At 46.7% G+C, this 19,753-nt stretch overlaps 1 protein-coding gene across 4 annotated transcripts in view; it reads left to right on the top strand.

Moving 5' to 3' along the window:
- Positions 1-6,006: 6,006 nt before the first annotated feature.
- The window catches only part of LOC121277641 (zinc transporter ZIP9), a 58,111-nt gene continuing 44,364 nt past the window's right edge, over positions 6,007-19,753 (top strand). For all 4 annotated transcript variants that reach the window (XM_041187233.1, XM_041187232.1, XM_041187231.1 and 1 more), the window contains exon 1: positions 6,007-6,211. In XM_041187233.1, the coding sequence (XP_041043167.1) occupies positions 6,116-6,211 (96 nt within the window). In that variant the 5' untranslated portion in view covers positions 6,007-6,115. The remainder of the gene's footprint in view (positions 6,212-19,753) is intronic.

Genomic DNA, 19,753 nt, shown 5'->3' with positions numbered 1-19,753 from the left:
TGAGACCACACCTGGGATATTGTGTGCAGTTTTGGTCTCCTTATCTGAGGAAGGATGTTCTTGCTATAGATGGATTGCAGCGAAGGTTTACCAGACTGATTCCTGGGATGGCGGGACTGACATATGAGGAGAGACTGAGTCAGTTAGGATTATATTCGCTGGAGTTCAGAAGAATGAGGGGGGATCTCATAGAAATCTATAAAATTCTAACAGGACTAGACAGGTAGATGCAGGAAGGATGTTCCCGATGGTGGGGGAGTCCAGAACAAGGGGTCACAGTCTGAGGAAAAGGGATAGACCATTTAGGACTGAGATGGGGAGAAATTTCTTCACCCAGAGAGAGGTGAGCCTGTGGAATTCGTTACCACAGAAAGTAGTTGAGACCAAAACATTGTATGTTTTCAAGAAGGAGTTAGATATAGATCTTGGGGCAAAAGATATCAAAGGATATGGGGAGAAAGCAGGAGCAGGTTATTGAGTTGGATGATCAGCCATGATCATAATGAATGGTGGAGCAGGCTCAAAGGGCTGAATGGCCTACTCCTGCTCCTAGTTTCTATGTTTCTATAACACATACAGTATAAACACAGAGAAATGAACTGATACAGTACAATATAAATACAGGGCAATGAACTGACACAGGGCAATATAAACTCTCTCTCTCTCTGCAGTTCCCAACACCACTGATGGGAGGTGCTCTCTCTCTCTCTCTCTCTCTCGCTCTGTAATTCCTCCCTCCCCCGCTGGGCAGTGTTCTCTCTCTCTCTGTAGTTCCTCTCTCCCCTGCTGGGTGGTGCTCTCTCTCTCGATCTCTCTGTAGTTCCTCTCTCCCCTGCTGGGCAGTGCTCTCTCTCTCTCTCTCTCTCTGTAGTTCCTCTCTCCCCTGCTGGGCAGTGCTCTCTCTCTCTCTCTCTCTCTCTCTCTGTCGTTCCTCCTTCCCCCACTGGGCAGTGCTCTCTCTCTCTCGCTCTCTCTGTAGTTCCTCTCTCCCCTGCTGGGCAGTGCTCTCTCTCTCTCTCTCTCTGTCATTCCTCCCTCCCCCGCTGGGCGATGACCGGTATGAGGTACTTGCTACCTGTGTGGATGAGGAAGAGGGCTGTAGGGAGGATGAGCCAGCTGACCACGGCACCGTGACACAGGAGGCCATTCAAAAGGGGGGAGCAAAAAGACAAGTGGTGGTTGTAGGGGATTCTATAATTAGGGGAATTGACAGCATCCATTGTAAGCAGGATCGAGAGTCCCGCATGGTATGTTGCCTGCCTGGTGCCAGGGTGAGGGACATCTCTGACCGGCTTGAAAGGATATTGGAGTGGGAGGGGGAAGATCCAGTTGTTGTGGTCCATGTCGGGACAAATAACATCGGTAAAACTAGGAAAGAGGACCTGTTTGTGGATAATCAGGAACTAGGAACTAAATTAAAGAACAGGTCCTCAAGGTTTATAATCTCTGGATTACTAACCGAGCCACGTGCAAATTGGCATAGGGACGCGAGAATAAGGGAAGTAAACACGTGGCTAAAGGAGTGGTGTGGGAAAGAGGGGTTCCATTTCATGGGGCACTGGCATCAGTATTGGAACAGGAGGGATCTGTACCGTTGGGATGGTCTCCACCTGAACCGATCTGGGACCAATGTTCCAGCGAAAAGGGTAAATAGGGTGGTCAACAGGACTTTAAACTAGAAAGTGGGGGGGTAGGGAAGGGTAAAACTCCAAGTAATATGACTAATGGGAAACAAAGAAGCAGGTTAGAGTGTGGGGGGTGGATTCAACTTCATGGAAAATTATGAAAAAACTGAAAAGAAAGGAGAGCCCAGGAGAGGCTATTAAAGTCTCCAGAACACAAAATAGGACAGAGTGTTTGGAAAGGGCTAGGAATCTAACTTCAAGCACATCAGATAAAGGGACAACAATGAGAAAGGGGATGGGAAATACAGGACTGAAGGTGTTGTATCTGAATGCACGCAGTATATGAAATAAGGTAAATGAGCTTGTGGCGCAGATTGAAATTGGCAGGTATGATGTGGTGGGCATCACGGAGACATGGCTGCAAGGGGATCAGGACTGGGAGCTAAATATCCAAGGATATACATCCGATCGAAAAGATAGGCAGGTTGGCAGAGGGGGTGGGGTTGCTTTGTTAGTAAGAAATGAAATTAGATCTATAGCAAGAAATGACGTAGGGTCAGATGATGTAGAATCTGTGTGGGTAGAGTTGAGGAACCACAAAGGTAAAAAACCATAATGGGAGTTATGTACAGACCTCCGAACAGTAGTCAGGATGTGGGGCATAAGATACACCAGGAGATAAAAAAGCTGTGTGAGAAAGGCAAGGTTACAGTGATCATGGGGGTTTCAATATGCAGGTAGACTGGGAAAATCAGGTTGGTAGTGGATCCCAAGAAAAGGAATTTGTGGAATGTCTACGAGATGGCTTTTTGGGGCAGCTTGTGGTGGAGCGCACTAGGGAACAGGCAATTCTAGATTTAGTGATGTGTAATGAGGCAGATTTGATAAGGGAGCTTAAGGTGAAGGAACCCTTAGGAGGAAGTGACCATAATGTGATAGAATTTACCCTGCAATTTGAGAGGAAAAAGCTGGAATCAGATGTAACGGTATTACAGTTGAATAAAGGCAACTACAGAGGCATGAGGGAGGAGCTGGCCAGAATTGACTGGGAGATAAGCCTAGCAGGAAAGATAGTGGAACAGCAATGGCAGGAGTTTCTGGGAGTAATTTGTGAGACACAGCAAAAATTCATCTCTAGGAAGAAGAAGCATACTAAAGGGAGGACGAGGCAACCATGGCTGACAAGGGAAGTCAGGGACAGCATAAAAGCTAAAGAGAAAGCATACAATGTGGCGAAGAGCAGTGGAAAACCAGGGGATTGGGAAGCCTACAAAGACCAACAGAGGACAACTGAAAAAGAAATAAGGAGGGAGAAGATTAAATATGAGGGTAAACTAGCCAGTAATATAAAAGAAGACAGCAAGAGTTTTTTAGATATATAAAGGGTAAGAGAAGGCAAAAGTGGACATTGGGCCGCTGGAAAATGACGCTGGAGAAGTAGTAGTGGGGAACAAAGAAATGGCGGAGGAACTGAAATCCCCAAAGTTCAAGAGAGTCAGGGGGCAGAGGTGAGTACGGTGGCCATTACCAAGGAGAAAGTGCTAGGAAAACTGAAAGGTCTGAAGGTGGATAAATCACCTGGACCAGATAGATTACACCCCAGAGATCTGAAGGAGATAGCTGAAGAGATAGTGGAGGCGTTAGTGGCGATCTTTCAGGAATCACTGGAGTCAGGGAGGGTCCCAGAGGACTGGAAAATCACTAATGTAACCCCCTGTTTAAGAAGGGAGAGAGGCAAAAGACGGGAAATTACAGGCCGATTAGCCTGACCTCGGTCATTGGTAAGATTTTAGAGTCCATTATTAAGGATGAGATTTCAGAATACTTGGAAGTGCATGGTAAAATAGGGCAAAGTCAGCATGGTTTCATCAAGGGGAGGTCATGCCTGACAAATCTGTTAGAATTCTTTGAGGAGGTAATGAGTAGGTTAGACAAAGGAGAGCCAACGGATGTTATCTACTTGGATTTCCAGAAGGCCTTTGACAAGGTGCCGCACAGGAGGTTGCTCAGTAAGATAAGTGCCCATGGTGTTAGAGGCAAGGTGCTAGCATGGATAGAAGATTGGCTGTCTGGCAGGAGGCAGAGAGTGGGGATAAGGGGGTCCTTCTCAGGATGGCAGCTGGTGACTAGTGGAGTTCTGCAAGGGTCAGTGTTGGGACCACAACTTTTCACTTTATACATTAATGATCTAAATGAAGGAACTGAGGGCATCCTGGCTAACTTTGCAGATGATACAAAGATAGGTGGAGGGACAGGTAGTATTGAGGAGGTGGGAAGGCTGCAGAAGGATTTAGACAGGTTAGGAGAATGGGCAAAGAAGTGGCAGATGGAATACAATGTGGGGAAGTGTGAGGTCATGCACTTTGGTAGGAAGGATAGAGGCATAGACTATTTTCTAAATGGGGAGAGAATTCAGAAATCTGGAGTGCAAAGGGACTTGGGAGTCCTAGTCCAGGATTCTCTTAAGGTTAACTTGCAGGTTGAGTCGGTAGTTAGGAAGGCAAATGCAATGTTGGCATTTATTTCAAGACGACTAGAATATAAAAGCAGGGATGTGCTGCTGAGACTTTATAAGGCTCTGGTCAGACCACATTTAGAATATTGTGAGCAATTTTGGGCCCCGTATCTCAGGAAGGATGTGCTGGCCCTGGATAGCGTCCAGAGGAGGTTCACGAGAATGATCCCAGGAATTAAAGGCTTAACATATGAGGAACGTTTGAGGGCTCTGGGTCTATACTCGATGGAGTTTAGAAGGATGAGGGGGGATCTGATTGAAACTTACAGAATACTGAAAGGCCTGGATAGAGTGGATGTGGGGAAGATGTTTCCATTAGTAGGAGAGACTAGGACCCGAGGGCACAGCCTCAGAGTAAAGGGAAGACCTTTTAGAACAGAGATGAGGAGAAACTTCTTTAGCCAGAGAGTGGTGAATCTCTGGAATTCATTGCCACAGAAGGCTGTGGAGGCCAGGTCATTGAGTGTATTTAAGACCGAGATAGATAGGTTCTTGATTGGTAAGGGGATCAAAGGTTACGGGGAGAAGGCGGGAGAATGGGGTTGAGAAACTTATCAGCCATAATTGAATGGCCTAATTTCTACCCCGATGTCTTATGGTCATATGGTCTCTCTCTCTGTCGTTCCTCCCTCCCCCGCTGGGCAGTACACCCTCTCGCTCTCTCTGTAGTTCCTTCCCTGCCCGCTCGGCGGTGATCTCTCTCTCTGTAGTTCCCCTCTCCCCCGCTGGGTGGTGCTCTCTCTCTGTAGTTCCTTCCCTGCCCGCTCGGCGGTGATCTCTCTCTCTGTAGTTCCCCTCTCCCCCGCTGGGTGGTGCTCTCTCTCTGTAGTTCCTTCCCTGCCCGCTCGGCGGTGATCTCTCTCTCTGTAGTTCCTCCCTTTCCCGCTGGGGTTGCTCTCTATCTCTGTGGCACCTGTCTCCGCCGCTGGGCAGTACTCTCTCTCTGTAGTTCCTCCCTTCTCTTTGTAGTTCCTCTCTCCCCCGCTGGGCGGTGCTCCCGCTCTCTCTCTCTCTCTCTAGTTCCTCCCTCCCTCGCTGGGCGGTGCTCTCTCTCCCTCTTTGTAGTTCCTCCCTCCCCCGCTGGGCGGTGCTCCCGCTCTCACACTTTCTCTCTGTAGTTCCTCCCTCCTCCGCTGGGTGGTGCTCTCTCTCGCTCTCTCTGTAGTTCCACTCTCCTCCGCTGGGCGATGCTCTCACTTTCTCTCTCGCTCTCTGTAGTTCCACTCTGCTGGGTGGTGCTCTCTCTCGCTCTCTTTGTAGTTTCTCCCTCCCCCGCTGGGTGGTGCTCTCTCCCTCTCTTTGTAATTCCTCTCTCCTCCGCTGGGCGGTGCTCTCTCTCTCTCTCTAGTTCCTCCGTCCCTCGCTGGGCGGTGCTCTCTCTCTCTCTCTATAGTTCCCCTCTCCCCCGCTGGGCGGTGCTCCCTCTCTCTCTCTCTCTGTAGTTCCCCTCTCCCCCGCTGGGCGGTGCTCCCTCTCTCTCTCTCTGTAGTTCCCCTCTCCCCCGCTGGGCGGTGCTCCCTCTCTCTCTCTCTCTCTGTAGTTCCCCTCTCCCCCGCTGGGCGGTGCTCTCTCTCTCTCTGTAGTTCCCCTCTCCCCCGCTGGGCGGTGCTCCCTCTCTCCCTCTCTCTCGCTCTCTCTCTCTGTAGTTCCCCTCTCCCCCGCTGGGCGGTGCTCCCTCTCTCTCGCTCTCTCTCTCTGTAGTTCCCCTCTCCCCCGCTGGGCGGTGCTCCCTCTCTCTCGCTCTCTCTCTCTGTAGTTCCCCTCTCCCCCGCTGGGCGGTGCTCCCTCTCTCTCGCTCTCTCTCTCTGTAGTTCCCCTCTCCCCCGCTGGGCGGTGCTGTTTTCCAACATTCCGCGAGTGAGCGACGTGGATGGGTTGAAAGTTTGGGGAAGGATTGATTGAGAGTTTGGCAGTGCCGTAGATGGTTGGGAGTTGAGTGCCCGGCCGCCTGAAGGCTGCAGAGGGATCGGAAGCGATGGACGGGGCGGTCACTATCATCCTGCTCTCTCTGGCAATGTTCGGGGGTTGCCTGCTCCTGGGACTGATCCCTTTAACCGTCAGACTGCCTCAGGTAAGAGCCAGTTCCCCAGGAACAAGCAGCTCCTTCTAATAACCGGTTAATCTCTAACGGTTTAAAGAATGGTTCACTTCCTTCAGTGATAGTTCCGCGGGAGGGACAGCGTTTGCTCTTTGTTTGGTTTAAGGAGTGTTTATTGTAAAGTTAAACTTGTATCAAAGTGTAAAATGCTCAGTTTATTGCTCCACTTCCTCTAAATAACCGCATTCACGTTCGCCCATCAATAACTAGCAGCCCAGGTTAATGGTAAATAGAAAAAACACACTGGTTAATAGAAGGTAGTTGGCGATCGGGAGATCGGACAGACAGTATCAGCCAGGCTCCTGTGACCAGTTTCCTGTTGAAAACTGCCAAACACATTCTCACTACTTTTTGGGGATAACTAATTCCAAAGGAAGTAAGCCTGGGTTTTGGAAATGTGGACTCGACAATACAGGATATGATCCAGCCCTCCCTATCTCCCGCTGTGTGTGAGCCAGTTCACACAGGACGATGCAGTCTGCAAATGGTCTGGATACGATCAGAGTTACAGCCCACCAGGTTCCCAACAGACCCCATCCCCGAGGCTTGGTTTATACCTTGTACAGCAGCAAGAAACAGGTCTTGAGCCTAATGCCCTGAAGGGTGCCGACTGTATACAGGGAATCATCCCGCACAATTCAAAAATCTATTGTCACTATACAACACTAGGGAACAATACTGCTGAGTACAGCTCTGTCACTGTAAAACACTGGTATACAGTACTGGTCAGTACAGCTCTGTCACTGTAAAACACTGTTATACAGTACTGGTCAGTACAGCTCTGTCGCTGTAAAACACTGGTATACAGTACTGGTCAGTACAGCTCTGTCACTGTAAAACACTGTTATACAGTACTGGTCAGTACAGCTCTGTCGCTGTAAAACACTGGTATACAGTACTGGTCAGTACAGCTCTGTCACTGTAAAACACTGTTATACAGTACTGGTCAGTACAGCTCTGTCACTGTAAAACACTGTTATACAGCACTGGTCAGTACAGCTCTGTCACTGTAAAACACTGGTATACAGTACTGGTCAGTACAGCTCTATCACTGTAAAACACTGGTATACAGTACTGGTCAGTACAGCTCTGTCACTGTAAAACACTGGTATACAGTACTGGTCAGTACAGCTCTGTCACTGTAAAACACTTATACAGTACTGGTCAGTACAGCTCTGTCACTGTAAAACACTGGTATACAGTACTGGTCAGTACAACTCTGTCACTGTAAAACACTGTTATACAGTACTGGTCAGTACAGCTCTGTCACTGTAAAACACTGTTATACAGTACTGGTCAGTACAACTCTGTCACTGTAAAACACTGGTATACAGTACTGGTCAGTACAACTCTGTCACTGTAAAACACTGTTATACAGTACTGGTCAGTACATCTCTGTCGCTGTAAAACACTGTTATACAGCACTGGTCAGTACAGCTCTGTCACTGTAAAACACTGTTATACAGTACTGGTCAGTACAACTCTGTCACTGTAAAACACTGTTATACAGTACTGGTCAGTACAGCTCTGTCACTGTAAAACACTGTTATACAGTACTGGTCAGTACAGCGCTGTCACTGTAAAACACTGTTATACAGTACTGGTCAGTACAGCTGTGACGCTGTAAAACACTGGTATACAGTACTGGTCAGTACAGCTCTGACGCTGTAAAACACTGGTATACAGTACTGGTCAGTACAGCTCTGACGCTGTAAAACACTGGTATACAGTACTGCTCAGTACAGCTCTGTCGCTGTAAAACACTGGTATACAGTACTGGTCAGTACAGCTCTGTCACTGTAAAACACTGTTATACAGTACTGGTCAGTACAGCTCTGTCACTGTAAAACAATGTTATACAGTACTGGTCAGTACAGCTCTGTCACTGTAAAACACTGTTATACAGTACTGGTCAGTACAGCTCTGTCACTGTAAAACACTGGTATACAGTACTGGTCAGTACAACTCTGTCACTGTAAAACACTTATACAGTACTGGTCAGTACAGCTCTGTCGCTGTAAAACACTGGTATACAGTACTGGTCAGTACAGCTCTGTCACTGTAAAACACTGGTATACAGTACTGGTCAGTACAGCTCTGTCACTGTAAAACACTGTTATACAGTACTGGTCAGTACAGCTCTGTCACTGTAAAACACTTATACAGTACTGGTCAGTACAGCTCTGTCACTGTAAAACACTGGTATACAGTACTGGTCAGTACAGCTCTGACGCTGTAAAACACTGGTATACAGTACTGCTCAGTACAGCTCTGTCGCTGTAAAACACTGTTGTACAGTACTGGTCAGTACAGCTCTGTCACTGTAAAACACTGGTATACAGTACTGGTCAGTACAGCTCTGTCACTGTAAAACACTGGTATACAGTACTGGTCAGTACAGCTCTGTCACTGTAAAACACTTATACAGTACTGGTCAGTACAGCTCTGTCGCTGTAAAACACTGTTATACAGTACTGGTCAGTACAGCTCTGTCACTGTAAAACACTGTTATACAGTACTGGTCAGTACAGCTCTGTCACTATAAAACACTGTTATACAGTACTGGTCAGTACAGCTCTGTCACTGTAAAACACTGTTATACAGTACTGGTCAGTACAACTCTGTCACTGTAAAACACTGTTATACAGTACTGGTCAGTACAGCTCTGTCACTGTAAAACACTGTTATACAGTACTGGTCAGTACAACTCTGTCACTGTAAAACACTGGTATACAGTACTGGTCAGTACAACTCTGTCACTGTAAAACACTGTTATACAGTACTGGTCAGTACAGCTCTGTCGCTGTAAAACACTGTTATACACACTGGTCAGTACAGCTCTGTCACTGTAAAACACTGTTATACAGTACTGGTCAGTACAACTCTGTCACTGTAAAACACTGTTATACAGTACTGGTCAGTACAGCTCTGTCACTGTAAAACACTGTTATACAGTACTGGTCAGTACAGCGCTGTCACTGTAAAACACTGTTATACAGTACTGGTCAGTACAGCTGTGACGCTGTAAAACACTGGTATACAGTACTGGTCAGTACAGCTCTGACGCTGTAAAACACTGGTATACAGTACTGGTCAGTACAGCTCTGACGCTGTAAAACACTGGTATACAGTACTGGTCAGTACAGCTCTGTCGCTGTAAAACACTGTTATACAGTACTGGTCAGTACAGCTCTGTCGCTGTAAAACACTGTTATACAGTGCTGGTCAGTACAACTCTGTCACTGTAAAACACTTATACAGTACTGGTCAGTACAGCTCTGTCACTGTAAAACACTGGTATACAGTACTGGTCAGTACAGCTCTGTCGCTGTAAAACACTGGTATACAGTACTGGTCAGTACAGCTCTGTCGCTGTAAAACACTGGTATACAGTACTGGTCAGTACAGCTCTGTCACTGTAAAACACTGTTATACAGTACTGGTCAGTACAGCTCTGTCACTGTAAAACACTGTTATACAGTACTGGTCAGTACAGCTCTGTCACTGTAAAACACTGTTATACAGTACTGGTCAGTACAGCTCTGTCACTGTAAAACACTGGTATACAGTACTGGTCAGTACAACTCTGTCACTGTAAAACACTTATACAGTACTGGTCAGTACAGCTCTGTCACTGTAAAACACTGGTATACAGTACTGGTCAGTACAGCTCTGTCACTGTAAAACACTGTTATACAGTACTGGTCAGTACAGCTCTGTCGCTGTAAAACACTGTTATACAGTGCTGGTCAGTACAACTCTGTCACTGTAAAACACTTATACAGTACTGGTCAGTACAGCTCTGTCACTGTAAAACACTGGTATACAGTACTGGTCAGTACAGCTCTGTCGCTGTAAAACACTGGTATACAGTACTGGTCAGTACAGCTCTGTCACTGTAAAACACTGTTATACAGTACTGGTCAGTACAACTCTGTCACTGTAAAACACTGTTATACAGTACTGGTCAGTACAGCTCTGTCACTGTAAAACACTGTTATACAGTACTGGTCAGTACAGCTCTGTCACTGTAAAACACTGTTATACAGTACTGGTCAGTACAGCTCTGTCACTGTAAAACACTGGTATACAGTACTGGTCAGTACAACTCTGTCACTGTAAAACACTTATACAGTACTGGTCAGTACAGCTCTGTCGCTGTAAAACACTGGTATACAGTACTGGTCAGTACAGCTCTGTCACTGTAAAACACTGGTATACAGTACTGTTCAGTACAACTCTGTCACTGTAAAACACTGTTATACAGTACTGGTCAGTACAGCTCTGTCGCTGTAAAACACTTATACAGTACTGGTCAGTACAGCTCTGTCACTGTAAAACACTGTTATACAGTACTGGTCAGTACAGCGCTGTCACTGTAAAACACTGTTATACAGTACTGGTCAGCACAGCTCTGTCACTGTAAAACACTGTTATACAGTATTGGTCAGTACAGCTCTGTTGCTGTAAAACACTGTTATACAGTACTGGTCAGTACAGCTCTGTCGCTGTAAAACACTGTTATACAGTACTGGTCAGTACAGCTTTGTAACTGTAAAACACTGTTATACAGTACTGGTCAGTACAGCTCTGTAACTGTAAAACACTGTTATACAGTATTGGTCAGTACAGCTTTGTAACTGTAAAACACTGTTATACAGTACTGGTCAGCACAGCTCTGTCACTGTAAAACACTGTTATACAGTATTGGTCAGCACAGCTCTGTCACTGTAAAACACTGTTATACAGTACTAGTCAGCACAGCTCTGTCACTGTAAAACACTGTTATACAGTATTGGTCAGTACAGCTCTGTTGCTGTAAAACACTGTTATACAGTGCTGGTCAGTACAGCTCTGTTGCTGTAAAACACTGTTATACAGTGCTGGTCAGTACAGCTCTGTCGCTGTAAAACACTTATACCGTACTGGTCAGTACAGCTTTGTAACTGTAAAACACTGTTATACAGTACTGGGTCAGCACAGCTCTGTCACTGTAAAACACTGTTATACAGTACTGGTCAGCACAGCTCTGTCACTGTAAAACACTGTTATACAGTATTGGTCAGTACAGCTCTGTTGCTGTAAAACACTGTTATACAGTGCTGGTCAGTACAGCTCTGTCGCTGTAAAACACTGTTATACAGTACTGGTCAGTACAGCTTTGTAACTGTAAAACACTGTTATACAGTGCTGGTCAGTACAGCTCTGTCGCTGTAAAACACTGTTATACAGTACTGGTCAGTACAGCTTTGTAACTGTAAAACACTGTTATACAGTACTGGTCAGTACAGCTCTGTGACTGTAAAACACTGTTATACAGTATTGGTCAGTACAGCTTTGTAACTGTAAAACACTGTTATACAGTACTGGTCAGCACAGCTCTGTCACTGTAAAACACTGTTATACAGTATTGGTCTGCACAGCTCTGTCACTGTAAAACACTGTTATACAGTACTGGTCAGTACAGCTTTGTAACTGTAAAACACTTATACAGTACTGGTCAGCACAGCTCTGTCACTGTAAAACACTGTTATACAGTATTGGTCAGTACAGCTCTGTTGCTGTAAAACACTGTTATACAGTGCTGGTCAGTACAGCTCTGTCGCTGTAAAACACTGTTATACAGTACTGGTCAGTACAGCTTTGTAACTGTAAAACACTGTTATACAGTGCTGGTCAGTACAGCTCTGTTGCTGTAAAACACTGTTATACAGTGCTGGTCAGTACAGCTCTGTCGCTGTAAAACACTGTTATACAGTACTGGTCAGTACAGCTCTGTCTCTAAATAAAACTGGGTTAAATAATGATGAGTACAGGTCAGTCACATGACACTGGGGTACAGTACTGGTGGGAACAGATCGGTCACTGTATAACACTGGTATACAGTACTGGTCAGTACAGGTCTGTCACTGTATGACACTGGTGTACAGTACTGGTGGGTACAGCTCTGTCACTGTACAACATTGGTGTACAGTACTGGTGAGTACAGCTCTGTCACTGTATAGCACTGGGATACAGCACTGGTGGGTGGGGATCAGTCACTGTATAACACTGGGGTACAGTACTGGTGAGTACAGCTCTGTCACTGTATAGCACTGGGATACAGCACTGGTGGGTGGGGATCAGTCACTGTATAACACTGGGGTACAGTACTGGTGAGTACAGGTCTGTCACTGCATAGCACTGGGATACAGCACTGGTGGGTACAGGTCAGTCACTGTACAACATTGGTGTACAGTACTGGTGAGTACAGCTCTGTCACTGTATAGCACTGGGATATAGCACTAGTGGGTGGGGGTCAGTCAATGTATAACACTGGGATACAGCACTGGTGGGTACAGGTCAGTCACTGTACAACACTGGTGTACCGTACTGGTGAGTACAGCTCTGTCACTATAGCACTGGGATATAGCACTGGTGGGTGGGGGTCAGTCAATGTATAACACTGGGGTACAGTATTGGTGAGTACAGGTCTGTCACTGCATAGCACTGGGATACAGCACTGGTGGATACAGGTCAGTCACTGTACAACATTGGTGTACAGTACTGGTGAGTACAGCTCTGTCACTGTATAGCACTGGGATATAGCACTGGTGGGTGGAGGTCAGTCAATGTATAACACTGGGGTACAGTATTGGTGAGTACAGGTCTGTCACTGCATAGCACTGGGATACAGCACTGGTGGGTAGAGGTCAGTCACTCTATAACACTGGGGTACAGTACTGGTGGTCACTGGTCTGAGGCTGTATAACACTGGGGTACAGTGCTGGTGGGTACAGATGTGTTGCTGTATAACACTGGGGTATAGTACTGGTGGGCACTGGTCTGAGGCTGTATACCACAGGAGTACAGTGCTGGTGGGTACTGTTGTGTCGCTGTATAACACTGGAGTACAGTACTGGTGTGGGTGTTTATTGGAGGGAGAGATCTGGTGGGGCGGGGTGGTGTAGATTGTTGGGAGAGGGTTTTTATATCATTCTTTCATGGGATATGTGTGTCACTGGCCCACGTTTATTGCCCATCCCTAATTGCCCTTGAGAAGATGGTGGTGAGCTGCTTTCTTGAACCGCTGCCATTCATGTGGTGTAGGTACACCCACAGTGCTGTTAGGAAGGGAGTTACTAGATTTTGACCCAGCGACAGTGAAGGAAAGGTGATATATTTCCAAGTCAGGATGGTGAGTGGCTTGGAGGGGAACTTCCAGGTGGTGGTATTCCCATATATCTGCTGCCCTTATCCTTCTAGATGTTAGTGGTCGTGGGTTTGGAAGGTGCTATCTAAGGAGCCTTGGTGAGTTGCTGCAGTGTATCTTGTAGATGGTACACACTGCTGCTACTGTGTGTCAGCAGTGGAGGGAGTGAATGTTTGTGGATGTGGTGCCAATCAAGTGGGCTGCTTTGTCCTGGACAGTGTCAAGCTTCTTGGGTGTTGTGGGAGATGCACTCATCCAGGTAAATGGGGAGTATTCCATCACACTCCTGACTTGTGCCTTGTAGATGGCGGACAGGCTTTGGGGAGTCAGGAGCTGAGTTACTCTCTGCAGGATTCCTAGCTTCTGACCTGCTCTTGTAGCCACAGTATTTATATGGCAGGTCCAGTTCAGTTTCTGGTCAATGGTAACTCCCAGGATGTTGACAGTGGGGGATTCAGCAATGGTAATGCCATTGAATGTCAAAGGACAATGGTTAGATTCTCTCTTGTTGAAGACGGTCATTGCCTGGCGCTTATGTGGCACGAGTGTTACTTGCCACTTGTCAGCCCAAACCTGGGTAATGTCCAGGTCTTGTTGCATCTGGACATGGACTGCTTCAGTATTTGAGGAGTCGTGAATGGTGCTGAACATGGTGCAATCATCAGCGAACATCCCCACTTCTGACCTTATGATGGAAGGAAGGTCATTGATGAAGCAGCTGAAGATGGTTGGGCCAAGGACACTAACCTGAGGAACTCCTGCAGTGATGTCCTGGAGCTGAGGTGACTGACCTCCAACAACCACAACCATCTTCCTTTGTGCTAGGTATGACTCCAACCAGTGGAGAGTTTTCCCCCTGATTCTCATTGATTCCAGTTTTGCTCGGGCTCCTTGATGCCGCACTTGGTCAAATGCTGCCTTGATGTCAAGGGCAGTCACTCTCACCTCACCTTGGGAGTTCAGCTCTTTTGTCCATATTTGAACCAAGGCTGTAATGAGGTCAGGAGCTGAGTGGCCCTGGCAGAACCCAAACTGGGCGTCAGTGAGCAGGTTATTGCTAAACAAGTGCTGCTTGATATCACTGTTAACAACTCTTTCCATTACTTTACTGATGATGGAGAGTAGACTGATGGGGCGGTAATTGGCCGGGTTGGATTTGTCCTGTTTTTTGTGGACAGGACATACCTGGGCAATTTTTCACATAGCCAGGTAGATGCCAGTGTTGTAGATGTACTGGAACAGCTTGGCTAGGGGCACAGCAAGTTCTGGAGCACAAGTCCTCAGTACTATTGCTGGAATATTATCAGGGCCCATAGCCTTTGCAGTATCCAGTGCCTTCAGCTGTTTCTTGATATCACAAGGAGTGAATCGAATTGGCTGAAGACTGGTATCTGTGATGCTGTGGACCTCTGGAGGAGGCTGAGATGGATCATCCACTCAGCACTTCTGGCTGAAGATTGTAGCAAATGCTCCAGCCCTTGGCTGATGTCTGGTGGGAGGAGGGTGGTATGTGTGTTTGGAGGGGGGTGGGGGGGTGCGTGATGTCTGGTGGGGCAGGGTGGTGTGGGTTTTTGGGAGGGTGATGTCTGATGGGGTGGGTGTTGGTAGGGTGATGTGTTTGGGGGGCGGGTGATGTCTGGTGGGGGGCTGGTGTGGGTGTTTGGGAGGGGTGATGTCTGGTGGGCAGGTGGTGTGGGTGCTTGGGGGGGGTGATGTCTGGTGGGGTTGGGCGGTGTGGGTGTTGGTAGGGTGAAGTGTTTGGGGGGGTGATGTCTGGTTGGGGGGGGAGTGGTGTGGGTGCTTGGGGGGTGTGGGTGTTGATAGGGTGATGTGTTTGGGGGGGATGATGTCGGGTGGGGGGGAGTGGTGTGGGTATTTGGTGGGCGGGGTGATGTTTCCTGTCCAATTTCATAGCCATGTTGCTACTGTCCCTTTTATTCCATGAGATCAAACTTTGCTCACAAGTCTTTGTGCAGCACTTTTTTAAATGCCTTCTGGAAGTTCATGTACGCCATCAACAGCTCTCAACATCAACTTGCTCTGTTACCTCATCAAAAACCTCCAACAAGTTAGTTAACCCTGACTTGCACTTAGCATATCCACACTGTCTTTCCTTAACTAACCCACAATGCCCAAGTAACGTAGGGACAGAGAAATGCTGGCTGCCCCTTGCTGTTTCTTAGCTCCAAACAAATTGATTCTACATCTTGATCCTTTGATCTAAGATCCTCTCTTACTAATGTACTGATCCTGTATGTTATTAACAGCCTTACCACATCTCCTTGCCCTTCTCCTCTGTCCTTCCGAAATGACAAATATCCCTGGATATTCAGTTCCCAGTCTTGATCACCCTGTAGCCACATCTCCGTACTGGAAATTAGATCATACCTATTCATCTCTATTTGTGCCTTCAAATCGTCTACCTGGTTGCAAATGCTGTGTGCATTCAGATGGAGTGCCCTTAAACTTGTCTTTTTTCACATTCGGATCCTATTTGATGCTTGCCTTTGCTTCGTCTGCCTTTTAATTTCGCTCTCCACTTTTCTACTTCTTGTTACTAGTTTTGCTTCCCTCTAATCTTAGCCCCTTTCAGATTCCCAGCCCCCTGAAAATCTGGTTTAAACCCTCTCCCTCACTGGCAAGCCTTCCTGAGAGGGCATTAGTCCCAGTCCTATTAAGCTATAACCTGTCCATCTCCTACAGGTCCCAGCAGCCCCAGAAGCAGTCCCAATGCCTGAGCAATCTGATGACCTCCCTCCCACACCGGTTTTCCAGCCACACGTCCAGTCGATCTATCCTCCTATTCCTATGCTCACTAGCACATGGCACTGGGAGTAATCGTGAGATCTTGAGGTCTTGCTTTTTAATTCCTCTCCTAATTCCCTAAAATATACTTTCAGGACCTCATCCCTCTTCCTAGCTATGTCATTGGTACCAATGTGGGCTATGACTTCTGGCTGTTCACCCTCCCCCAGAAGAATGTCCTGCAGCTACTCTGTGACATCCTTGACCCCAGCACCAGGGAGGCAACAAACCATCTATGGCCGCAGAATTGCCTGACTGTTCCCCTAACTAATGAATCCCTATGATTATTGCTCTTTCACTCTTCTTTCTCCCCTCCAGTGCAGCTGAGTCACCCATGGTGCCACTGACTTGGTTCTTGTTACATTCCTCTGAGGAGTTGTCACCCTCACCAGTATCCAAAATGGAAGATTGGCTAGCAAGCGAGATCAACTTGGGGAGCTCTTGCACTACCTGCCTGGTTCTTTTAGCCTGCCTGGCAGTCACCCATTCCCTCTCTGTCTGCATGCTCCTAACGTGCTGTGTGACCACCTCCTTAAACTTGCTATCCACGTACTTCTCTGCCTCGTGATGCACTGCAATGACTCCAAAACCCAGAGCCCAAGCTTCTGACTGGCCTGCAGTGACACTACCTGCAGATGTGTAAGTCCAGGACACATGGTGTGTCCATGACTTCTGCATGTCACAGGATGCACATTCCACTCGGCTGAGCTACCCTCCCATACCATAACTTCACAAATTATTTACTTTAAGTAGAATAACTTGCCTGTTACTCATCAGTCAGCTTCTTCCCCTGTACTGAAGTAAGAACCAAATTCTGGAGGCTGTAAAAGGTAGAAAAAGAAAGTAACATCTCCCAGAAATCTGATGGCCTCCCTCCTACACCAGTTCTCCAGCCACATGTTCAATCGAACTTCATCAAACTCATCAACTTCATCACACTCTTCAACTTCGTCAAACTCCCAGTTTTGCACGCTATCCAAGCTGCACTCCACTGGTAAGCCTGCACTCAGACCCCTGTATTCATACTATCTGAGACTTAGAGAAGAGTCAACACTTCTGCAGCTACAGAAACCGGATTAAACTAACTATCTAATTAACTAATCACAGCTGCTCTCCAGTAGAGAGCTTGTTTCTCCCTGCTTAAGGCTTACCTTAAACATTAAATTTTAGTTGAATGGTAAATGTAAACAAGACTAGATTTTTAGAAAGAGATTAACCCTTAAGATTCCCTCACTCACGAAACTCCCAGCTTCTCACTCTGTCCAAGCTGCACTCCATACAAGTTGCACTCAGACCCCTGTATTTATCTAAGTGACTGTTAATTTAATCCCGAAGTATCGTTTCTAGAAGCTTCCTCACCACTGAGGTTAAACTGACTGGCCAGCAGTTGCTCGGCTTATATTTACACCCTTTTTTGAGCAAGAGTTGTAACATTTGCAATTCCCTGGTCCTCTGACACCACCCCTGAGACTGGAAGATGATGGTCAGTGCCTCCACAATTTCCACCTGTACTTCCCTCAGTATCCTTGGATGTATCTCATCCGGTCCGGGTGCCTTATCAACTTTAAGTACAGATAACCTATCAACACTTCCTTTATCTAGTGGCTCAACACCACATTCTTGACCAAAATTTGGATAGCATCTTCTTCCTTGGTAAATACAGATGCAAAGTATTCATTTACTACCATAATCATGCTGCTTTGTTCTGGGAATCCTCTCTTAGCTACATAATTGTGCACACTCTGCCTTTTACCATCATTTTACTATTTATATGCTTATAGAGAACTTTTGGATTCCCTTTTATGTTAGCTGCCAGTGTCTCCTCATATTCTCCACCTGAAATTTGTCATAGGCACCTTTCAGCTGTTTCATCTTTCCTGTCATCCAAGGAGCTCTGGATTTGTTTGCCCTGCCTTTCCCCCTCGTGGGAATGTACCTTGACCGTGCCTGAACTATCCCTTCTGTAAAGGCAGCCCATTGTTCAGTTACTGTTTTGCCTGCCAACCTTTGATTCCAATTTCTCTGGTCCAGACCCATTCTCACCCCATTGAAGTTGGTTTTGCCCCAGTTAATTATTCTTAGTTTGCATTGCTCCTTGTCCTTTTCCATTGCTGAACTGAACCTTATGATATAATGATCATTGTCCCCTATATTTTCTCCTCCTGACACTTGACCCACTTGACCCACCTCATTCCCAAGAACCAGGTCCTGCATTGCCTTCTTCCTCGTTGGAAACATGCTGATGGAAAAAATTCCCCTGAACACACACTAGAAACTCTTGCCCCTCTCTGCTTTTTGCATTGTTACTATCCCAGTCTCTATTAGGATAAATGGAGTCTCCCATTATAACTATTCTATAATTCTGACACCTTTCTGTAATTTCCTTGTAAATTTGTTCCCCTACATCCTTCCCACTAGTTGGTGGCCTATAGAATTCACCGAGCAATGTAATGGTAGCTCTACTGTTTCTTAGCTCTAACCAAATAGATTTTGTCTTTCTTGACCCCTCTGAGACACCCTCTCTCTCTCCAGCACTGTAATGTTCTCTGTAATCGATACAGCCACCCCTCCTTTCTTTCCATCCCTATCTTTTCTGAACAACTTGTATCCAGGAATGTTTAGTTCCCAGACCTGCCCTTCTTTGAGCCAGGTCTCCATTATCGCCACAACATCATATTTCCACGTGGCTATCTGCATCTGCAGTTCACCAACCCTTTTGTTTAACCATACTCTGCGCATTCACGTACATGCACAATAAACCTAATTTAGACTGTATTACATTCCCCCTTACTCTGATGCCACCTTATTATTTCCTACTCCAATGCTATCTGTTTCTGCCAATTCTCTGTGCAACTTTCCTCTTTAATATTGCCTCCTAGAGAGTTTAAACCATCCCCAATAGCACTAGCACATTGCCTCACAAGGACGTTGGTCCCAGCTTTGTTCAGGTACAACTCCTCCGGCCTGTACAGCTCCCACGTCCCCCAGAACTGATCCCAACAGCCCATGACTTTAAAGCCCTGTGTCCTGCACCATCTCTCCAGCCACACATTCGTACATCCTATTTCTATACTCGCTTGTGCGTGGTACCAGGAGTAATCCAGACATTACTACCTTTGAGGTCCTGCTTGCTAGTTTCCTTCGCACCTCCCTAAACTTTGCCTGTTAGACCACATCTCTCTTTCTACCTATGTCATTGGTACCAAGATGCAGCATGAATGCTAGCTATTCACCCTCCCCCACCTCCCCAGAGCACTCCTACTCTACTGTAAGCAGGACAGTTCCCAATGAAGGAGCAAGTGTATGTGTGTCCCAGGCTGGCATTAAAGATCAGTAGGCATAGGTAGAGGACTTATGTACCATGGCAAACCTGAAGGCTGTTTGTACCTCAGCTGTCTGAGGATTCACCATTCTGCCACCTCTTCACTTCATGTAGCTGAGGAGTATTTCCCCTCTAACCCAAACACAGAACCTCTGCTTGACTGTGTCTCCCTCAGTTTGGCTTCTCGAGCTCTCCC

The sequence above is a fragment of the Carcharodon carcharias genome, chromosome 5, assembly GCF_017639515.1.
Source record: "Carcharodon carcharias isolate sCarCar2 chromosome 5, sCarCar2.pri, whole genome shotgun sequence".
Classification (NCBI taxonomy): domain Eukaryota; kingdom Metazoa; phylum Chordata; class Chondrichthyes; order Lamniformes; family Lamnidae; genus Carcharodon; species Carcharodon carcharias.
This window is presented reverse-complemented; position numbering and strand designations above follow the sequence as displayed.